At 51.6% G+C, this 19485-nt stretch overlaps 5 protein-coding genes across 5 annotated transcripts; 3 read left to right on the top strand and 2 right to left on the bottom strand.

Moving 5' to 3' along the window:
* The first annotated feature begins 178 nt into the window (after nucleotides 1-178).
* KVR01_002756 (uncharacterized protein) lies at nucleotides 179-3812 on the top strand. The gene is made up of 2 exons (XM_044795051.1): nucleotides 179-571; nucleotides 642-3812. The coding sequence occupies exons 1-2, from the start codon at nucleotides 499-501 to the stop codon at nucleotides 1493-1495; spliced, it is 927 nt and encodes a 308-aa protein (XP_044647771.1). The 5' UTR covers nucleotides 179-498; the 3' UTR covers nucleotides 1496-3812.
* Nucleotides 1860-3455, bottom strand: KVR01_002677 (uncharacterized protein; the record flags this gene model as incomplete). The annotated part of the gene is made up of 2 exons (XM_044789099.1): nucleotides 1860-2644; nucleotides 2999-3455. The coding sequence occupies 2 exons, from the start codon at nucleotides 3453-3455 to the stop codon at nucleotides 1860-1862; spliced, it is 1242 nt and encodes a 413-aa protein (XP_044647692.1).
* Nucleotides 3813-4371: 559 nt separating the features above from the next.
* On the top strand, nucleotides 4372-5473 carry KVR01_002015 (uncharacterized protein; the record flags this gene model as incomplete). Its single annotated transcript, XM_044790468.1, has 2 exons — nucleotides 4372-4645; nucleotides 4719-5473. 2 exons carry the CDS (start codon nucleotides 4372-4374, stop codon nucleotides 5471-5473), a joined length of 1029 nt encoding a protein of 342 aa, XP_044647030.1.
* Nucleotides 5474-5668: 195 nt separating this feature from the next.
* KVR01_003547 (uncharacterized protein) lies at nucleotides 5669-6345 on the bottom strand (the record flags this gene model as incomplete). The annotated part of the gene is made up of 4 exons (XM_044793778.1): nucleotides 5669-5857; nucleotides 5930-6063; nucleotides 6165-6267; nucleotides 6343-6345. The coding sequence occupies 4 exons, from the start codon at nucleotides 6343-6345 to the stop codon at nucleotides 5669-5671; spliced, it is 429 nt and encodes a 142-aa protein (XP_044648562.1).
* Nucleotides 6346-13026: 6681 nt separating this feature from the next.
* On the top strand, nucleotides 13027-15825 carry KVR01_002323 (uncharacterized protein). Its single transcript, XM_044781873.1, has 4 exons — nucleotides 13027-13785; nucleotides 13898-14015; nucleotides 14073-14348; nucleotides 14427-15825. Exons 1-4 carry the CDS (start codon nucleotides 13774-13776, stop codon nucleotides 14663-14665), a joined length of 645 nt encoding a protein of 214 aa, XP_044647338.1. The 5' UTR covers nucleotides 13027-13773; the 3' UTR covers nucleotides 14666-15825.
* Nucleotides 15826-19485: the final 3660 nt, after the last annotated feature.

The raw sequence follows: 19485 nt of genomic DNA, 5'->3' as shown, positions 1-19485 counted from the left end.
GTCCCGTTTCTGGGGTAATGAGGTCACCTGGGGCTCGGGGCCGGGGGCTTGGGGCTTATACCTGTGCCAGTGCGCCTGGACGGGCAGAACTTAAAAGGTAAGATGGTCACGACGGCGACAGTTTGACCACGAGAGAATACCCAAATCCGTAAGGTCCGTAGTAAGGCATGACCCGACACTGGGTTATGACGGGTGGGCTGCACGTAGCTGTACCGAATTCCAGTTGCAGCATCATCCTTCCGGTGCCGGAAGAGACAAGACGGGCGACGCTCTCAAGACGTTGTGAACCAGTCCTAATGTGGAGACCCTGGTTGACTACGGACTGCCGTCCTGTCCTGAACCATCGCCAACGACGAGATAGCTGGCTTGTATTTGCATGTCCAAAGCAGCCCACGGAACAACATTAGTTTCCTCCCATGAAGCAACGAGCAGACCTCCCTCTGTACCTTTACTAAGTGGCCGTAGGTCTCGACTCACCCACCTCCCACAGTCCACACCATGGCGAGCACACCAGATGTCCCACTCCAGTCGAGAGTGGTCGATGACAAGTCCCCTAAATGTATACCATTCAGTATGTGCCTGTGCCTTCGCTGGGAATTCCTCATCTGCAGATACAGCCAACGTTGACAGGCGCCTGAAAGTCCTCGAGCGCCTCAAGGCCCACCAAGCAAGACAGCCCGCTTCAGGCGGCAGCACCGTCACCAGGCCCTTCATCATAGGTCTGAACGGCGTCCAGGGCGTGGGCAAGACGACTCTCGTCAAGGCCCTCGCCGAGACACTGCAGCAGCGGGAGCTCCTCCAGACCATCGTCGTTAGCATAGACGACTTCTACCTCCGCCACCAGGACCAGCTGGCCCTCGCCGCCGCCCACCCGGACAACGCCCTGGTGCAGGTGAGGGGGGAGCCCGGCACGCACGACACGGCCCTCATGCGCCATGTGTTCACCTCTCTGGTCAACGCCCAGCCCACCCTCATCCCACAGTACGACAAGTCGGCCTTCAACGGGCTGGGCGACCGCTCGCCCCAGTCAGCCTGGATCCCCGTCAACCAGCCGGGGCAACGCACCGTGCAGGTCGTGCTGCTCGAGGGGTGGTGCGTCGGGTTCAGGAGCGTCAGCCACGACGAGGTCGTGGCCAAGTGGAGGGCCCCGAGCCGGACGCTACACAGCCACAAGCTCGAGGACCTCTTGTTCGTCAACGACCAGCTCAAGGAGTATGACGTCGTCACTGACCTGCTCGATGCCTTTATTCATATCGACGCCGAGGACACGGAGTATGTCTACGACTGGAGGCTGCAGCAGGAACGGCAGCTAAGGCACGAGAAGGGCTCCGGCATGACGGACGAGCAGGTGGTCAAGTTCGTGGACGCCTATTACCCGGCATACGAGCTGTTCTCCGACGCGGTTAGGAAGGGCATTTTTGCGGACCGCAAGGGTTGTCAATTGCAGCTGATTGTAGGCAAGGATAGAGGCGTTGTCGACAGCTTGGCCATCTAGTCCGAGCAGGAATACCTCGATGGGAACTCCTCGCAGCACCTAACCCCAGCTTTTGAAAGGTTCCTTCGAACACATGGACCATTATACAGCAATCAAAATGGTATCATTGGATGCTACCGGCATCCTTCTTCTTGGGTCCAGCTTGTCTGGTTATTACCTCATATCACATGGTTTAGCTCCAAGCGACATTCCATATCCCCCGGCATTGTCCTGGCCTCGCTGCATCATGATGCCATATGCATATAACCCTGCGCCAATTACCTGGCACCAGCCCAGCAGATCTCCAGCACAGCCAAATACTTCTGCGCCACTGCGAAGCAAATATATGTAGTGGTTTCGAGAAGCCAGCCCTGTTCCTTGTCCCCTAGTCGCTGGGCTCGCTGCCCTTCAACATCGCACTGCCGTCGTGCTTGAGCTTAGACAGCTTGCGGTCTATGGCCTCCTTGCTGCGCCGGACTTCCTCCTCGCGCTCCGAGACCTCCTTCTCGTACTGCTCGACGATCTTGCGTTTGGCTTGTCGAGCCTCCTTCATCCTTGTCACCACGCTGCTGAAGCGTTCCAGAAACCAGTCGCCGCTCTCATCCCACTCGCGCACGGACATCTGGGTGAAGAGTTGAGCTTGGGCACCCTCGTCCTTGCTTCGACAGAACTCGAGGCGGTCATCAAGATTGTCGGCTGGAGGTTTGGCTGGTGATGTTATGACCTGTCTGGCAGGATCATGATCGAATGGTTCGTTCCGCAATTCGGCGAAGTTCATTTTTCGCAGAGCCTCCTCGTCGTAATCGCTGTCATGGACTCGCTTCTTGGGCGGGGAGAACATTGGGCCGAGGAGTGCCTGGCGGATGGGGCTTCCTAGCAGGGCATCATCCTGTAATCTGACAGTCTTCTGTGGTTTCGGTGCTACCACGGGCTTCGGAGGGTTGAGGATCATCGTCGCGTCATCAAGAATAGCGTGTTTCCGGACCGCCTTGGGGGTATGCTCCTGTTCCTGATCTGGAAACTCATCTCCCTGGGAATGGAGGTCACTATCATCACTGTCCCAGTCCAGAGCAGGGTTACGGCCATTCTCATTCTGAGAGTTGGTGGTACGCGGGGGGGCCTGATAGAGCTCCTTTGGGGGCTGGAAATATGCGCTAGGTTGGGGGGCATCTGCAGCGCTGCTGTGCTTCGTAGGAGAAATTCTCCGGAATGGTTCCATGACGGGAGGTGACCGATCAAGACGACGCGATCTCTTGGTCTCCGTACCGGGAACGGGAAAGTTGGAGCGCAAAAAACGAGGGTCTCTCTGGGGCCGAGGACTCGACTCGTCCGACGTGCTGCCGAAGGGGTTTTGCCGAAACCTGGAAGCATCTGTTCTAGGATTGTTCGGCGCATGAGTTATCATGCTGGAGCTGAAGCCCTTCTCCATGAGCGAAGGAACCACCAATTGACCATTCTGGTACTCAAAAACCGGGGTGTTTTCAGACTTCCGATGGGCGTTATGACCTCGCCGTGGGGGTTGACGGTTGTCGACGATGTCAGATCTGGTATCGTCATTATCATATTCTCTCTTGTGAGCAGAATATTGCACCGAGGCTGGCCGAGCAGGTTCACTCCCGGAAAATAGAGAGTTGATGTTGGACTGCTCCTCCCATCGCTCTCGTAGCCCGTCTGCGGCACGCGGCTCCTCCTTCAACACTTCCCAGGCGTGGTCAGCCTCTGGGCCATCATGCCTTTGCTGCCCGACCAATTCATTGGCCCTTGATGGTCCTAAAGATACCCGAGCATTGTCGCCGAGTCCCGGCGGCCTGGAAACCTGCGGCGCGAAGTTGGCCCCATCACCGGAAACCTGGCGATCTAGGACAGGAATTACTGGCGATGCGACGGGAGCCGCTGTGTGGTTCAGGTTCTGAAGGGGCGGGCTCCCTGGAGCATGAGGGTTTATGGACGCGCTCTCATGCTTCTGGATGAAGCTCTGCATCTTCCTCTTGGCCGTGGGCACCATCATCGTGGCGGAGGCGCGAGCGCGTCGGAATGAATACAAAGGCGGGCAGGTGTTGGGGCCGAGTGAACGAGACTGTCCTTTCAATGGCGCGGTGAGAGTGAGACTATCGTGGGGTGTGAAAGGGCGGTAGACCCCCGAGAGTCGAGGGGTCTAAGAGATGCCGTCCGGTACCAAGCTTCACAACAAATTTGCGATGCGCCGCATCGTACGGAGTACGCTGAGCCTCGTCGCTGCTCAAAGTTCCCTGACGGGGCTTGTTTGACCTGCTTGTCAGGCATCAATCGAGGCCCGGAGTGGGTGGTTACCAGAAAAGGCACGTCGTGGACGCGCCGCATCGTGCCTTCCCCGAGCCAGGGTCTTGCGGTGGACCCTTGCCGTTGGCTGGTGCAGGCACAGGTGCAGGTGCAGGCGCAGGTGCATGGACCGGCACAGCAAGCACAACCGCCCTCGACCCATCCCTGCGCATCGCCACAACTTGCCTAGGTACTCTGTACATGTGTGCCATACAAGCTGCAAGGCTGATTTAGGACGCTGGGGGGCTATAAAGCTGCTGCATGTAACCTTGGTTTTATTCAGTTAATTCTTGAAGAAAACCAACCACAGGAACAAAACGTAGGCGGCTACTGATCTGGGGCATGGCAGTATCAACTATCAAGTAGTAGTACTATTGCGTCAGGTAAACAGGCCCAAAGAGCCTAGACCCAAACACTCGCATGGGGCCGACTTCGGCAGCCGCCGCCGCCGCAATTATCAATCAGTGGCCCGGACTGGACGGGAAAACCGCCGCTGGAAGATATGCACAATATCTAATCAGTCGTCAGTCCAACCTTCCCGGCACCATCCTGAAGACCCGTTGCACAATCATCGCCATCGTAACTCGGCACCAGGCACTATGGCGCCCTCCCTAGAGGAGCCTGAAGACGTCCAAGAAGTCCTTAAGAACCATGCAAAGACGAAACCCTCATTAGTGGCCCCCGAGCCAGAACACTGTCCCGGCCCCGAGTCCGAAAGAGCAGGCACCGCCGACTCATGCGCCGGCTGCCCCAACCAGAAGATATGCGCCTCGGCGCCCAAGGGGCCCGACCCAGACATACCTCTCATATCACAACGACTAGCTGGGGTGAAGCATCGGGTCTTGGTCCTGAGCGGCAAAGGAGGGGTTGGCAGTGCGTCCCGTCCAGTGCATTGCAGTTTCACCTCCAGGTTCACCGGCACAGTGCTGACCCCAATGCCTTCTAGAATCGACCTTTACAAGCCTGCTCGCGCACGCATTTGCCCTGAACCCCGACAGCACGATCGGAATCATGGACACGGACATCTGCGGGCCATCCATCCCCAAGATGATGGGTGCCGAGAACGAGACAATACACATCAGCAATTCGGGCTGGTCGCCGGTGTGGGTCATGGATAACCTCGGAGTCATGAGCATACAGTTCATGTTGCCAAACAAGGACGACGCAATCATCTGGCGTGGCCCCAAGAAGAACGGCCTGATCAAGCAGTTCCTGAAGGATGTCGACTGGGGCGAGCTGGACCTTCTGCTGGTCGACACGCCCCCGGGCACGAGCGACGAGCACCTCAGCGTCAACTCGTACCTCAAGGAGAGCGGCATCGACGGCGCCATCATCGTGACGACCCCGAACGAGGTGTCACTGCTGGACGTGCGCAAGGAGATCGACTTTTGCCAGAAGGCCGGCATCAAGATACTGGGCCTGGTCGATAACATGGCAGGCTTCGTCTGCCCCAAGTGCACAAAGGAGAGTCAGGTGTTCGAGGCGACGTCCGGGGGCGGCAAGGCACTTTCAGAAGAGATCGGCATTACGTATCTCGGCGCCGTGCCCCTTGACCCTCGCATTGGTATGGCTGGCGATTACGGAGAGAGCTACTTCGACTCGTTTCCCGACAGCCCGGCCTGCAAGGCCATCAAGAAAGTGGTGAAAGGGGTGGCCTCTCAGATAGCACTAGACTCCGAGGACCTCTTCCCTGAGGACTAGGCCTCGCTCAAGAAAACAACCGCGTGATACCCCGAGACCCTGCCACTCGCGCATGATCCATCCCGCGAAAGGAGGACGTGTGGTGGATCCATCTGCACGTGGTTCGTGCCACCATTCCCTTCTTCCGCCGTGACGGTCTCCAGGCGGTCCTGCTTCTCATCTGGCTCAGCAATGTCCATCCAAAACCACAACAGCTTAAGCGGCCCCGAGCTTCTCGGGGATCTCCTCCAGGTCGTCAACAGAGTTGATGTCGATAACCTTGTTGACCTCGGCCGTGTTCCGGAACAGCTCCTTTGCGCCGGCGTAGAGCATGCGGAGCTCGCTGTTGCAGGTGACGGGGAGGTAGAACAGGAGTACGTAGGGGACAGACTGTCGTCCGGAGGGCTGTGTGTGGAATCGTGTCAGTCAGATCACGCCGTCTGCTTCCTGCCGGATGTGCTACTGGGGTGTTCGTACCAAGGTCATTGGGTAGCTCAAGAGCACGAATCTGGGCGAGTGGTCGGGCAGGTCATCGCCGATCTCTTCGAGGCTCTTGTAAACGGTCTTGTCATCGTCCTGCTTGATCTCTTTGGTCGCTTTATCGATCATGTCTGCGCCCAGGAACAGTCTCAGCTCCCAGCTCTTGCCCTAGCACCACCAGCTGCCGCAACTGCGTGCTTCCACCGTGGCGGCGGGCTGAAGACGTACATACAGATGACGGCCTGGGCATCGTTGGACCTCGACGTCCCGAGTCGGAACTTCCGCAGGTGGTCCTTAGTGTCCTGGGAGAAGGTGTACAGCCTCGCTTCGGAGCTCTAGCGACGGCGCAGCTGGTCAGCCATTGCGCAACATGGGAGAGGGTGGTTCTGGCAGGGCAAGAAAATCCATACCATGATGTCTGGTCTATGCGCTGCAAGAATCGGGTCCTTGGTTGTTTGCAGTTGTCGATATCGATGTGGTGTTTGGCACGTGGTTTCAGGCCATAGTGTACCTTTGATGTGCTGAGGTCCAGAAGCATACCTCTCGGGAGCAAGGTCAGCCCCGCCTACCGCCGCCCCGCCTCATTGGGATCCAGGGACGAGCCGAGAGCGGTGCCGGCCACCGGGGTCCCACCACAATGAAGCTTCACAAGCGTCTATGACGGAATCATATTTCTTCAACACAACACCACTGTTGCTCATCCAGGACTTGGCGTCTCTTTTTTTTTTTCTTTGTCGGCGAGTCACTGCCCTCTGACAATCCAAATCTCGCGCGTGCCTGGCACTGTATTCCGTGCCTAGATTGACAGTTTTCTTCATGTTCTCCCGCGTCTCTCAAATTGCTCGTCACCTCTCTAGACCCGCCGCCCAATTCGCTTATTCCGGTACCACTCCTGTCGTCACGGCCGGAGCACGACCACAGATTAAAATGTCGACTGCCGAACGGAACTTTGCCCGGACGATCCATACCGCGGCATGTCTCATCATCGGTGATGAGGTGCTGGGGGGCAAGGCATGTACCGTCCTCATTGACCCGGATATGCTGACTCTGGCACTGTGGCTGACGTGATGGTGTTGCTGCGTGCAGACCAAAGATGTAAGTTATGTGTATATATAGCATCGTCTGGCAAAGTCACTAAGTACTCGGTACCAAGAGCAATTCGAATTACATGGCAAACTTCTGTTTCTCATTGGGCATTGTGAGTACCGCGTGTGTCCCCGTGCTCCGTGAAGCCGACTAAGTGTTTCCGGACAGCAACTCAAAAGGATTGAAGTCATAGAGGACGATGAGTCTGAGATTGTCGAGGCTGTCCGCAGGATGAGTGAGAAATATGACTTTGTCGTCACCAGGTGAGAGGAGATATGAAGGAGGCCGAACTTGGCCTCCCCAAGCACCTGAAGTCCACCAAGATATTGCCGCTGACAAGACAACCTTGAAGTGGTGGGATTGGGCCAACGTAAGACTCCTGGTAATCATCGAGAAGACTCAAAGGTTGCTGAATCCGTGACAGGCACGACGATATCACTTATCAGTCCATTGCGAAAGCCTTTGGGCTCAAGATTAAGCTGTATGAGGAGGCATACCAGCGGATGAAGAAGCTGTCTCGGCCTCACTCCTCGCAACCAGCCTTCAACTGGGACGAAGACAGCCCTGCCAAAAAGGCGAAGCTCAGGATGGTCGAGCTGCCCACGGACGATTCTATTCCCCCTGAGAAGCAATTTCTCTTCCCCCGTGAAGACCTGTGGGTCCCTGTTGCGGTGGTTAACGGCAATGTTCACATACTGCCCGGAGTGCCTCGGCTATGTGAGTCCCGTCCCTGAATGCTCATGTGCTTTGGCCCGTCACTGACGCCAAATCCACCCCGCTCCAGTCGAGGGCCTCTTGGATAGCTTGAAGCCGCATCTTCTACCGCGTCTGGTCGACCCGGAGGGAAAGGGCATCTACAGAGTGCTCATATCGACGCCAATGGCCGAGAGTGCCGTGGCCACCTACCTGACCGAGCTTGCGGCCAAGGTCGAACCGTACGGGGTCAAGGTTGGATCTTATCCTCGATGGGAGAAGAAGAGAAACACAGTGACACTGGTTGGCAAAGATAGAGAGTACTTGGACAGCATCAAGGATGACGTGGCCAAGAACGTAAATGGGCGGGTCGTGCAGGTTGAAGGCGAGGACGATGACTTGCCCGATGTCAACTAAATAGAGACTGGAGTAGTCAGTTAGATACCTCGAAATTTGCTGGTTGTCTACCGTGCTTTCACGAGGTCTATGCAGGCAGTAAACTACCTGGGCAGTGCCCACTGTAAATCCAGTTGCGGGAGGGCCGTCTATAAGATCACCGTCCGTGGAAACATTGTTGGGAAGGTGCCTTGTGTACACTAGGGTCACATGATCATGGCTGAGGTTTTTTTTTTTTTTAGCACGTGGCAGCATTACCGCAATGATATATGTGATGATCAGGTTGCAATCAACGTACATCGCTACGGCTTGACTGTGTGATTGTGAGATCTATCCGGCAGATCCATCGACAGTTCCGTGGAGACGGTATCAGCAAGATGCACCGAATACGACGGGATCCACTTGATGTCGAGATACATGAGGAGGATCAGACACAGGGCGACAATGCGTCGGGACGGGTAATCACTTGACGGCTTAGCTAAATGCCGGGATGATGCTTTCGGGACTCTGAGAAGTCGAGGGTCCGTTCCGTTCAGCAATCACCCCCACTTGCCCACCTGAGTCGTCCCGAGACGAAACCAGAGGAGGGGACCAAAGAGCCAGAGTCGAAATCAGATACGGCATGTATGCCGCAGCCATTGATGTCCCGGCTTCCCGGATACATGAATGTTGATATGGCACAGGACAGTGGAGTTCCTCCCGGCGGCCTCTGCCTCGACCCGGTGTCAGGGAGGTAGGTAGGTCGAGGCAGCAGATTTGGTGTCCGGCCCAAGAGCTTGGTCGCCGGAGCTCAATCACAGTTTACGTCGGACCCCTGTTGCGATCAAACACCCTAGTCCAAGAAGCTTGAGGTATCCGTCCCTGAGACTTCCCGTCTGCGGATCCACTTGCTTCTAGAAAATTTGTCGCTCGTCTTGTGGGCGAGATTATCGAATGGCCCCCCAGAAGGTCAGGCCCCACGAAGAGGATGGGGCCGAGTGACGGACCGTAGAGGCCTGAGTTTGACGGAAGATATACGATTCGAGTAGGCCAAAGAAGATTTGCGGGAACAGGCTCGTATATTCACCCTCAACAAAAGGGTTCCTGGATTTCGGTGAGCCTTTTCGAACAAGACAAATCGGCCCAGATCGAACGTTCCCGCGATTACCAACAGATCGGAAAGACAACCACGAGCATCCGAGCCTATCAGGGGCGCCACCAGTTCGAATCCTCCGCCGTGGCAGCAGCGTTAGGCAGGCTTCGCTCCGGGGTTTTGATACCGGTCTGGCCAGCTACTACATAGTATGGGTGCCATGCGTCTGCGCGGTCGCTAAACCGATCTCGAGTCGTGGCCCGAGATGGCACATGGAAATACCCAGCTGGGGAGCTCCCACGGCAGCCGCGCGCCGGCCCACGGTAGTAGATTGGTCCTGTGTAGGGGCGGCCCAAGTCCAAAGTGGCCTCGTCTTAGGCTGCGTGATGAAGATGCTCCCCAATGCCAGCCTCGATTCCCTCGAAGCTGGTGGGGTTGCTTGCTCCTGGTGGGCGTGAACGGTCGGGCTCGTCCAAGGCGGCGGGGCGCTGAGAGAGCACCACTGAGGGTGGTTTTTGAGAAGGGAGACCCAGGCAACCAGGGCAGCTGCCAGGCAAAGCCCGATATCAAACCAAACCTGAGGCGGCTAAGGACGAAGCTACGGGCACATCACCGAAGGTTGGTTCCTCGCCGCACGAACACCCCGGGCCTGGTGTGATGGTGGCCGGTGGTGGTTGTGGAAATGAAGACTAAACCGTTTGGTCTCATCTCATTAAGATTGGGTGTGGTGGGGTACGCTCTCTCCCCTGACTCCTGTTACCCGTCTGCCTCTTTTTGCGTACAGTAGATACGGTACAGTGGATACTGAGTAGTCTACCCCACCCCGGGAGAGCACATCAGCCAGATAGCTGCTTGTGGGTGACAGCTTTTCGTCCGCTAGCACCGCGGCAGCCGTGGCCGGGGTCTCGCCTGTGGCAGGCTTTGTGTTGTGCCTATTTCCGAAGGGGTCCTGAGAACAACGACAATAGATTGAGCTCATGTGAGGAGCATGAACAAGGCGCCAGGTTCGCGGGTTGGCCCGCACTACATTCATTGTGTAACTCAAGGCGAGTGTAACTCGTGGTTGTATATCTCAGAAGCCGTTGTGGTGTTTCCTGCCTCGCCATCCCCAGTCGCCCAGTTGGTGCGTGCCGCAAGCTGCAAGCTGCAACTAGCCATGCAGGAGCAAGACACTATCCTTGAAGACGGGCAGGCCGGCCACGTGGATGGGCTGGGCAGTGGATCTCAGACAGCCGCGAGTCTGCCTGTGACGGAGCGAACGAGAGGATACACAGTAAAGTGTGTTCTAGGTTTGGAGGTGGTTGCTCGATGTCGAGGGATTTGGCACCCTCAGAAACTTTGCTGAACTCGTGGGACAAGCATGGCCCGTGGATCCATAGCAAGTACAACTTTGACGAGGCCCGAGTCTTGTGTCAATTCGGCATTACCAGCCGAACGGCCGAGCACCACCAGCCTGCCTGCCTGCCTGCCAGCCTGCCTGCCAGCGCAGGGCATGGCATTGGGCAGAGCAATGTCGACCGTTGTGGATCACGGACTCGGGCGACACTGAACCCCAGGAAGTCTTGCATGGTGCTGGACGACAGGTCCACAACCACGATTGGCGGCGGTGAAATTGGCGCGTGTCCGCTCTCATTTCCATATCACGCAACCCGGCCAGCCTGCCCAAACCCGGCGGCTGAACAGGAACACGGCGCCAGCCCGAAAGGGGGGCTGGGCCGGGCTGACGTGCTGACGGGCTGGTTATGTTTATTAGGAGCTGCAAGAGAGCCGCGGCGATCTGAGGGGAGCCTGGGGAGGAGAGACTGGCAGAAGTGGCTGACTGGTTGCACAAGCACGACTCGCAGCTACGGGACTGTTCAGATGTGCATCACAATGGGATCAGGTTTCGACAGGCAGGATGTTTCCCTTGCATGATCCCCCGGCCGTAGTCTATTTGGTGCCAGTAATCTTGGCCAACCCCGGCTGCGCGGACCCTAGATCTCGCGCCGTCATCATGACGGAGGGAATGCAAGAAGCCTGTGAGGCCTGTATTGTGCGTGTTGGGTTGAACCGCCCGAGCGGTGGCACGGATGCAGTCCACACCTTGGTTTCGACACCGTCTCCATCCTGTCCCCGATACTTCCTGTCCTTTAACCTCCAGGCCCCATGAGAAGCTATGGTCCGCGCTTTGATGCGCGCTGCTGCTGCTGCTGCTGCTGCTGCTGCTGCAACTCGTCGTTCCTTGCCTCGGCCTGCCTCGGGCGCTGTCATTGCCGCTGCCGCTGTCACCATCGCCCGGACCAGAACGACGGCCCGGGCGGGAGTTTGACAGAGACAGAAGCAGAAACAAAAACAGAAACAGAAACAGAAGCAGCGCTGTTGAGGCCCTCGCGTTGTGTGCCCTCGTGGCCTCTTGGCTGCTCTGCCTGGTGCCCGTCGCCTCCTTAACCGCCACGGCGTCTGGCGTCTGGGGTCCTGGCTGCTCGGCCGGCTGATGCCTGATGCCTCCCGGGACGAGGTGCAACAGAAGTGACACGGGCTGTGTTGGTGGCACTCGAGGAGCTGTCGTCTTCCGCGTGGAGCCTATTTTTATTGCGGCGAGACCTCTGTGGTGTAGCCGTGCTTCGGCTCGCACAGCATGTCGCCCAACGTGAACGTGAACGTGAACATGAACATGAACATGAACATGCGTTGCCAGGCATTATGCGATGCGGATCAGGTTAGACCAGCCAGGCCAGAGGGGGTCAGATACAGTTGACAAGATTGGCCGCCTGTCTGCCCAGTCAGCCAGTCAGCCCAGCCTGCCAGCCTGCCAGTCCGGTCCCCAACGCAGCTACCGAGGCATGCGATGCAGGCTAGCCCATACGACTGCAACCTTGATGGGGAGGGTCGCAGCGTCCTCTCGGCTTGCTTTTCAGCCTGGTCAAACATCGAGAATGTTCCTTCGACTTGCAGAAATAGCCACACGCAGGCGCAGGCGCAGGCTCAGGCGCAGGCTCAGCAGGCCCCTATGTCGGGCCGTGCTGGAGGGATGAGGTGAGCCCCCCTGTGACTGTGTGAGGCTCAAGAGGGTCACATCCAAGAGCGTATAGGAAGGCCGTCCCACCACCGCATGCGTGCCATGATATTCTTGTGCCCTGCCAACCGCCACCCGCCGAGAGGCTCGCCGTGGGCCTGTGACGCGAGCCGGAGGGGTGTGGATGTGTGTGGACATTCAAACAGTGGACTGGTGCTAAACTCGATCTGTCCCTGCGTCGAATGGGCAAGCAGGCAGGCAGGGCTGGTCAAGCTGGCGCCGTATACTGTGTGTGCGCGTGTGTGTGACCCATCTGCCCTGGCCCATGCAGCCAGCAGCCAGCAGCCAGCAGCCACGGGGGGGACTGTGTAATACTGTTGGTATGGGCGAGCAGCTGCTTGTTGAGCAAACCTCCGAGTGACGCGCAGGCCCACCATCTCGCTGGCAGCATGACAGGTCAAAGCCCGGAGCGCCCACCTGCCTCTTACTCGACGCCTCGTGCCCCACGGCGGCGCACCCCCAGGGCTGCCAGGGCTGCCAGGGCTGCTGCCAATTTGAGGTCAGCGAGGACTGAGGACCTAATGAAAGCACGGAGTATTCAATTTAGGACCCCATCATACCGACACGCCGATCCGCACTGTGTACCAGCCCTCCCTCGGTGCCCCCAACTCCTGGGAGCCAATCACAGCTCCCAGTCCCTGCAGCTCTGGTAGCATTCTCGGCTCATCTTTGTCAGAAGCACCCTTGGTTTTGCCTGGTGGGCCCTCAGGTGGGAGGCAAGGTGGGGTACCAGGGTACATCCTCCTCCAACGTCCTGAGCGCCCCAATGTGGTGGACAAAGCGCTCCTACTAGCACAGGACACCCAGCCAAAGACAGCCAGACACTGACAGCAACTGACAAGAGCCCGCCCCGGGGGGGGGGCGGCCAGTCTGGGAGTGTGGGAGTGTGGGAGTGTGGGAGCTGCTTGCTGCTCCTGCTGCTCCTGCTGCTCTTGCTCCCCTACCGCTGCCGCTGCCGCTGCCTCTGGAACCTGGAACCTGCAATCACTTCCGTTTCCATTTCCCAGGCGCCCACCCTGCACCCACACACCACACCTCAATCTGGCGTACCCACGCCATCCATTTTAATTCTTTCTCCTGCCTACCTCCTACTCCTTGCCAACCTCCCGCGCATCAGAACTGCCGCGACAATCCTCGACTCTCGACTCTCCATCGCCTTCCTTTCGCCTTGGACCCAGCCAACACCATCCGATTTTCCGGCGACCGAATTGTTGGCTCCACGAACAAGACCCTCCCCCAATTGATCAAGCCGCCCCCGGACGTTTTAAACAACACCCCCCCGGACGAACTTGGGCATTTTGACTCCCAGCTTGGCGCTGGAACTTGGACTGGGATCGCCGTCTCTTCTTCAAACAAGCACAACCACACTAGAGGGTCCCGACTCCATCTTCTGTCCCGGAACGCCAAACGCACCTGCATCCGCCAACACCCCATCATCGTCCTTCACCTGTTCCGACCACTGTTGTTCGATATAACTAGTTTCGGTTCTTGTCAATACTGCAGACCTGGGTCGTCTCGGTTCTTCTTATCGCACCTGCAATGGCTTCCAAGGTACGCTCCAGGCGCCCACGTCCCATCCCTTGCCAGCTCCTGCTCCGGCCATGATCTGTTCCCAATTGCGCCTTGTTGCGTCGCGCCGCAGCCTGCTGACAATCTTCGCCAGCAGTTTCTGAGAGAGTACAAATTGGTGGTTGTCGGCGGTGGTGGTGTCGGTAAATCGTGTCTTACGATTCAATTGATCCAAAGTCATTTCGTTGATGAATACGACCCAACAATCGAGGGTATGTCGCACACCAGCCCAGTCCGTCCTGGCTGCATCAATTGACCCTCTGTCGCAGACTCCTACCGAAAGCAATGTGTCATTGATGACGAGGTCGCGCTGCTCGATGTCCTCGATACCGCCGGCCAAGAAGAGTACTCGGCCATGCGAGAGCAATACATGCGGACGGGCGAGGGCTTCCTGCTTGTTTACTCCATCACGTCCCGCCAGAGTTTTGAAGAAATCACAACCTTCCAGCAACAAATCCTGCGGGTCAAGGACAAGGACTACTTCCCCATGGTCGTTGTGGGAAACAAGTGCGATCTAGAGGGCGAGCGAGAAGTTACTAGGCAAGGTATGTCGCCTGACGTCGCCTCGCCTCTTTTGAAGATATCTACGTGCATCCGAGCCGTTTGCTAACGAGTCTCCGCAGAGGGTGAGAACCTGGCAAGGTCATTCGGCTGCAAGTTTATCGAGACATCAGCAAAGTCCAGGATCAACGTCGACAAGGCATTCTACGATATCGTCCGCGAAATCCGACGCTTCAACCGTGAGATGCAAGGATACTCAACCGGCAGCGGTGCCTCTGCACCAAACGGCGCCGTCAAGCCAATGGACGTCAGCGATAACGATGCCGAGGCAGGGTGCTGCGCCAAGTGCGTGATAATGTGAGGAGCTTCGGATCTGCAGCGGCGCAGAACGAGATTTCGAGGGGCCAGAAGGCGTCGTCAAGAGGAGAGAGTATCGGAAGGTCAAGGAATGGGACGCACTGATTCTTAACGAGTCAATCGACGGTAACGTCCAAGCTTGATACGACGACATATTTGCATAAGGCTGGGGAGTCGAGTTCCCTTCCAGACGATATGGACGCACATTGGCCAGCATTTCTGGAGGAGTTGACGCGCGCGAACTCGGACTCTCATGGGACACGACAGGGCATGGCCTCGATTTGATTTTCCCCTTCTCCTTGTCAACCGGAGACGCATATGGACACTTTACAGAACTTTTTATTTACTATTACCCAAGGTCACTTTGCCAAGTTGTTTTTCTTTTCTTTTTTTTAAAGGAGGGGTTTGTCCTATCTGCACCGAAAACTGAATCTTATATTATGGTTGCTATCCCGACCTGTAATCTCCTTCGTCTGCCTTCCCTCGTCAGTGGACCATTGGCTCTCGCGTATCAAGACGTTATATTCCTCTCAGGAGCTCTATATGTAGGGGCCGGCATATCTCGACCTGCAAAGAGTGTTATCGAAAATCGAGTGCAAGAAATTTCCCCATCAAGTCTGACCCAAGCCGCTTGTGACACCGTCCTTGAAGTCGATTGTTCCATGTCTCAAAAAGGTGGTCAATAGCTCCTTTCTGGGCGTTTCCGGCAATGACTATCGCTGCCGGTATCTCGGTGACATCACATCACCTCAGGCTTACGATTTAAAAGCCCGTGGGAGAACAAATCCTGAGTCCACCGCAGGTAGTTCTGTCTCAGAGGCCTGCAAACCTCAGGGGTCAGAGGCAAATTGCCATCGCCCGCCTTTCCTTGGGTGCGCAGATTCCTCCAGATTGACTGCCTCCATAAGAGAAGGCGCAGCTTTTCCAGGTCTTCGCCCAACCTGATATTTCCTGTTTGGCAGAAGATAGAGCAAGCACATTACCCAAGAGATTCTCTCACAAGTATCTCCTGGCCGAACCAAGATATCAACCTTCTGTGCCAACACAGGAATCGCATTGCTCTGATGGCATGGAAACAAGTTCTTGAACTCCATTCTGATAGGCTCCAAAATTGAAAGAGGCGAAGGCTCTTTGCAAAATTTCGATATCACTCTTCTTGGTCCATATTCAGATTCTTGGTTTCATTTCCACGCTACGATGTCTTCGTGCGACTTTCCTATTCGGAACAAGTGTCACTATTGTGCGGACAGCATGCCTAGATATTATTAACAAGCACGGTCATCCCAAGGTTTAAACCCCCCCCCCCCTCTGGCCATAACACAGCAGGTCGCACAGCGTCACGCCCTTACGCACTTCACGTGGAGCTTACATGGCAACGAATTAAGCTAAAGGGGGTTGAGGGACTGTGGTTTACGCATGGAAGTGGAGCTTGCTCGGAGCCCCCCCCCCCCCCCCGCGCACGGCGACTCTAACTAGATTCCAACATGCAAAAGACCTATGCTACGTCTGTGGCCGACCTTCCTGCCTGCCCAATGCCGGCTCTCTTGTTTTCCCTATTGTGGCTGACTCCTGCGACGAGGAGGAGGGGTCGAAGGACGGTGAGACAGCGGAACCTAGGCCGAGGCTAAGCCTGGATTTCTTGACTCTTAAGCCAAGAGGGCTCACAGTGACAGTACACCGCGCCGAGACCGGGAGGGAAAATAATATAAGCAGGGCCCCTTGGTTTACCAAGCTAATAGATGTAGCCAATGCTCCGTTCGACATTATTTGGCACACATCGACGGCCTTGGTGGCTGACAACTAGATTCTGTCCTAGGACAACTAGTATGTGCCGAGCTGGATCTTCCGTGGAGCAAACAAGCCTCTCCACTAAGATTGTCTATACTAACAGTCTAGGCAACCCTGATCTTATAGGAGACATTATTTTAACTTAAGAGCTTCTAGGCACCGTTACGGGCCTAGAATGTAGGCACTGCCGCGGGAACGCACCACTTATACCCCCTAATTAAGTTCACTCACCTACTATAATAAATATATTAAGTATAAGTCTAAAATTAATATTTTAAGTTATTAACTTTATAGTAAACAACTATTCTATCTTCTTCTATAGCTTAATAAAGAGGTAAATTATTTATAAACTTATATAATTTTAATAATATTTTAATAGTTTAATTTATTAAAACTTATTATTAAACTATAAACTTATATATATAAATAAAATATTAAGTAGTAATAAAATTATATAATAATAATATTTATATAGTATTAATTTTACTTTATTAATTAACTTTAATAACTATTTATTATTATATTATTAAAAAAGCTTTTTAAATATTTATTTAACCTTCTATTTTACTTTTAAAAACCTAACTATTTCTAGAAGATTTATAATCTTATAGAAAGTATAAATACCTATAGGTATTATAGTTAGTCTATAGTTATTAGTTTAAATCGCCTTTAAAGCTAGATATAGCTTTTTTTTCCCTCCTTCCCCCTCCCCCCTCCCCCTCCCTTCTCCTCCCTCCTCCTCCCTCCTCCTCCTCTATTTACACCTAAACCCACTATATTATACACACTAAGATCTTAAGTATAGTGTAATTAAGTTTAAAATACCTTTAATATAATAAGGTATAGTAGGCTTATTTATATATACTATACTACACCGATTACACTAAGTGTAGTGATGCATCCCACCGTGAATTCACGGTGAATTCACCGTCCCACCGTGAATTTACAGTGAATTCATAGTGCTTACTAATCCACCGTGAATTCACGGTGGATTCACTATATAGGAATGCCTAGTGAATTCACTAGGAATTCACCAGGCTATCAATCTATTTTATTTCCCATCATATAGTAAGTGGCAATCTTATAATAAATATAAGAGTTAAAGTTAAGTGCCCTCTAATAGTATCTTTTTTACTACTAATAATATTAATCTTTTTAAAATTATATATATATTTAAATATTTATTATTAATATAAAGGTATTATATATAACTTTAAATATATATAAAATAAAAATAAAATTAATTAAAATTAAAATTATTTAATTATTTAATAATCTTTTAAATATTTTTTATAATTAATTTAAATTATATTATTATTTTTATTTTAAAATTATAAATATATAAATTATTTTTATTATAATTAATTATAAATAAATTATATAATATATAATATAATTTAATATTTTTATAAAAAATATTATTACTTTATATATAATTTTAATTAAATAAAAGTTTATATAAATAAATAATTAATAATTTAAAAGTTTTATTTTTAAATAATAATTTAAATTAATAAAATATAATATCTTTTATTATAATTAAAATTATTAATATATAAAATATATATAATATTTTATATAATAATAAATATTTAAAATTTAATATTTAAAAAATATAATATTAATAATAATAATTATAATATAATAAATATTTATAGTTTTAATTTTATAATATATAAATAAAGTTAAAAGTATTATTTTAATTATAATATTAATTATAAATAAAAGTAATTTATAGTTTAATTATTATAAAAGTTATATAATAAAATTAAATCTTTAAAAATAATTACTATATAAATAAATTATATTAAAAAGTTTAATTAAAAATTATTCTTTTAAATATATATATATATTTTATTATAAAACCTTTATTAAATAAATATTATAACTTTTATTTAAATATATAATTATTAACTTTAAAAGAATTTAAAATAAAGAAATAATTTATAATATATTACTTTTAAAACTTTTATAATAAAATATTAAAACTTTTAAAAATAATTTAAAAATAATTTATAAAAAATAAAAAAGTATAATAAATTTATTCTTTTAATTTATACTTTATTATTAATAATTATTAACTTTTAATAGTATAAAAATATAATAAAAATAAAAGAAAATAAATTTAAAGTTTCTTTTTAAAAGAATTATAAGAATATATATAAAGTTATTAAAAACTTTATATATAAGCTTTAAACTATTAAAGAAGAAATAAGTAGTTAAATTAAAAGATAGTTATATAATATAAAAGAAAAATATAGTGTGGCTAAAGCTATATAGAAAATATATATATATACATTTAATAATCTCCTAAATGTTTAGATATAAGCTAGTCTTACTCACTGGACCACCTAATATTATATTATAGAATTGTGTGGGCTATGGAAAAGGCTATGGCGCACGAAGATTCTAAATGGCTTAAGAGATTAATAAGGGAAGCTTAACTGTGATGTGTTGTTGTATTGTGTTGGCTGGACCTTAATAGAGCCCATATCCTTCACTATAAGACCAAGAATCAACGTAGCTAACACAAGAATGGTAAAGCACTACAGCATAGACTGCTAGCAAAATGAAGTTCATAGCATGACCGCAAAATTCTTCCAATTATGGTGCTTCAAGGGTGACACTGCATATAGCTAATGTTGTTGCAAAAGTCACAGGTAGGCAATGACCCTCAAATTCACCCCCAATGCTCATGTCAACCACTTATTTTCGTGTGAGTACTCCGGGCTCTGAAATCTCAATTACAGCCGAAGGTCTTCACCGACGGAGATTTATCACAGCATCCCATATTAGCGGCGAGACCGTGGGATATTCATAGCACCACAGCCAGCATGTCACAAAAAGCCACGTGAGGAAGGATGTAATAAGTGAACAAGCTGTCATGAGCGTACACATATATCTTGAAGGAGAGTGATTGAACCCGAACTTGCGTAAAGAATCTGACACAAGAGCGCCAAGTGCTGTGCAGAGACACACCATGTGTATAGTTGCAGGGCTTGGTAATGTATTCACAGGATAATGACTGCATGCTCA

Source organism: Diaporthe batatas (genome assembly GCF_019321695.1).
Source record: "Diaporthe batatas strain CRI 302-4 chromosome Unknown Contig00003, whole genome shotgun sequence".
In the NCBI taxonomy this organism is placed as follows: domain Eukaryota; kingdom Fungi; phylum Ascomycota; class Sordariomycetes; order Diaporthales; family Diaporthaceae; genus Diaporthe; species Diaporthe batatas.
Note: the sequence above shows the minus strand (reverse complement) of the source record. Positions and strands in the feature narration are given on the sequence as shown.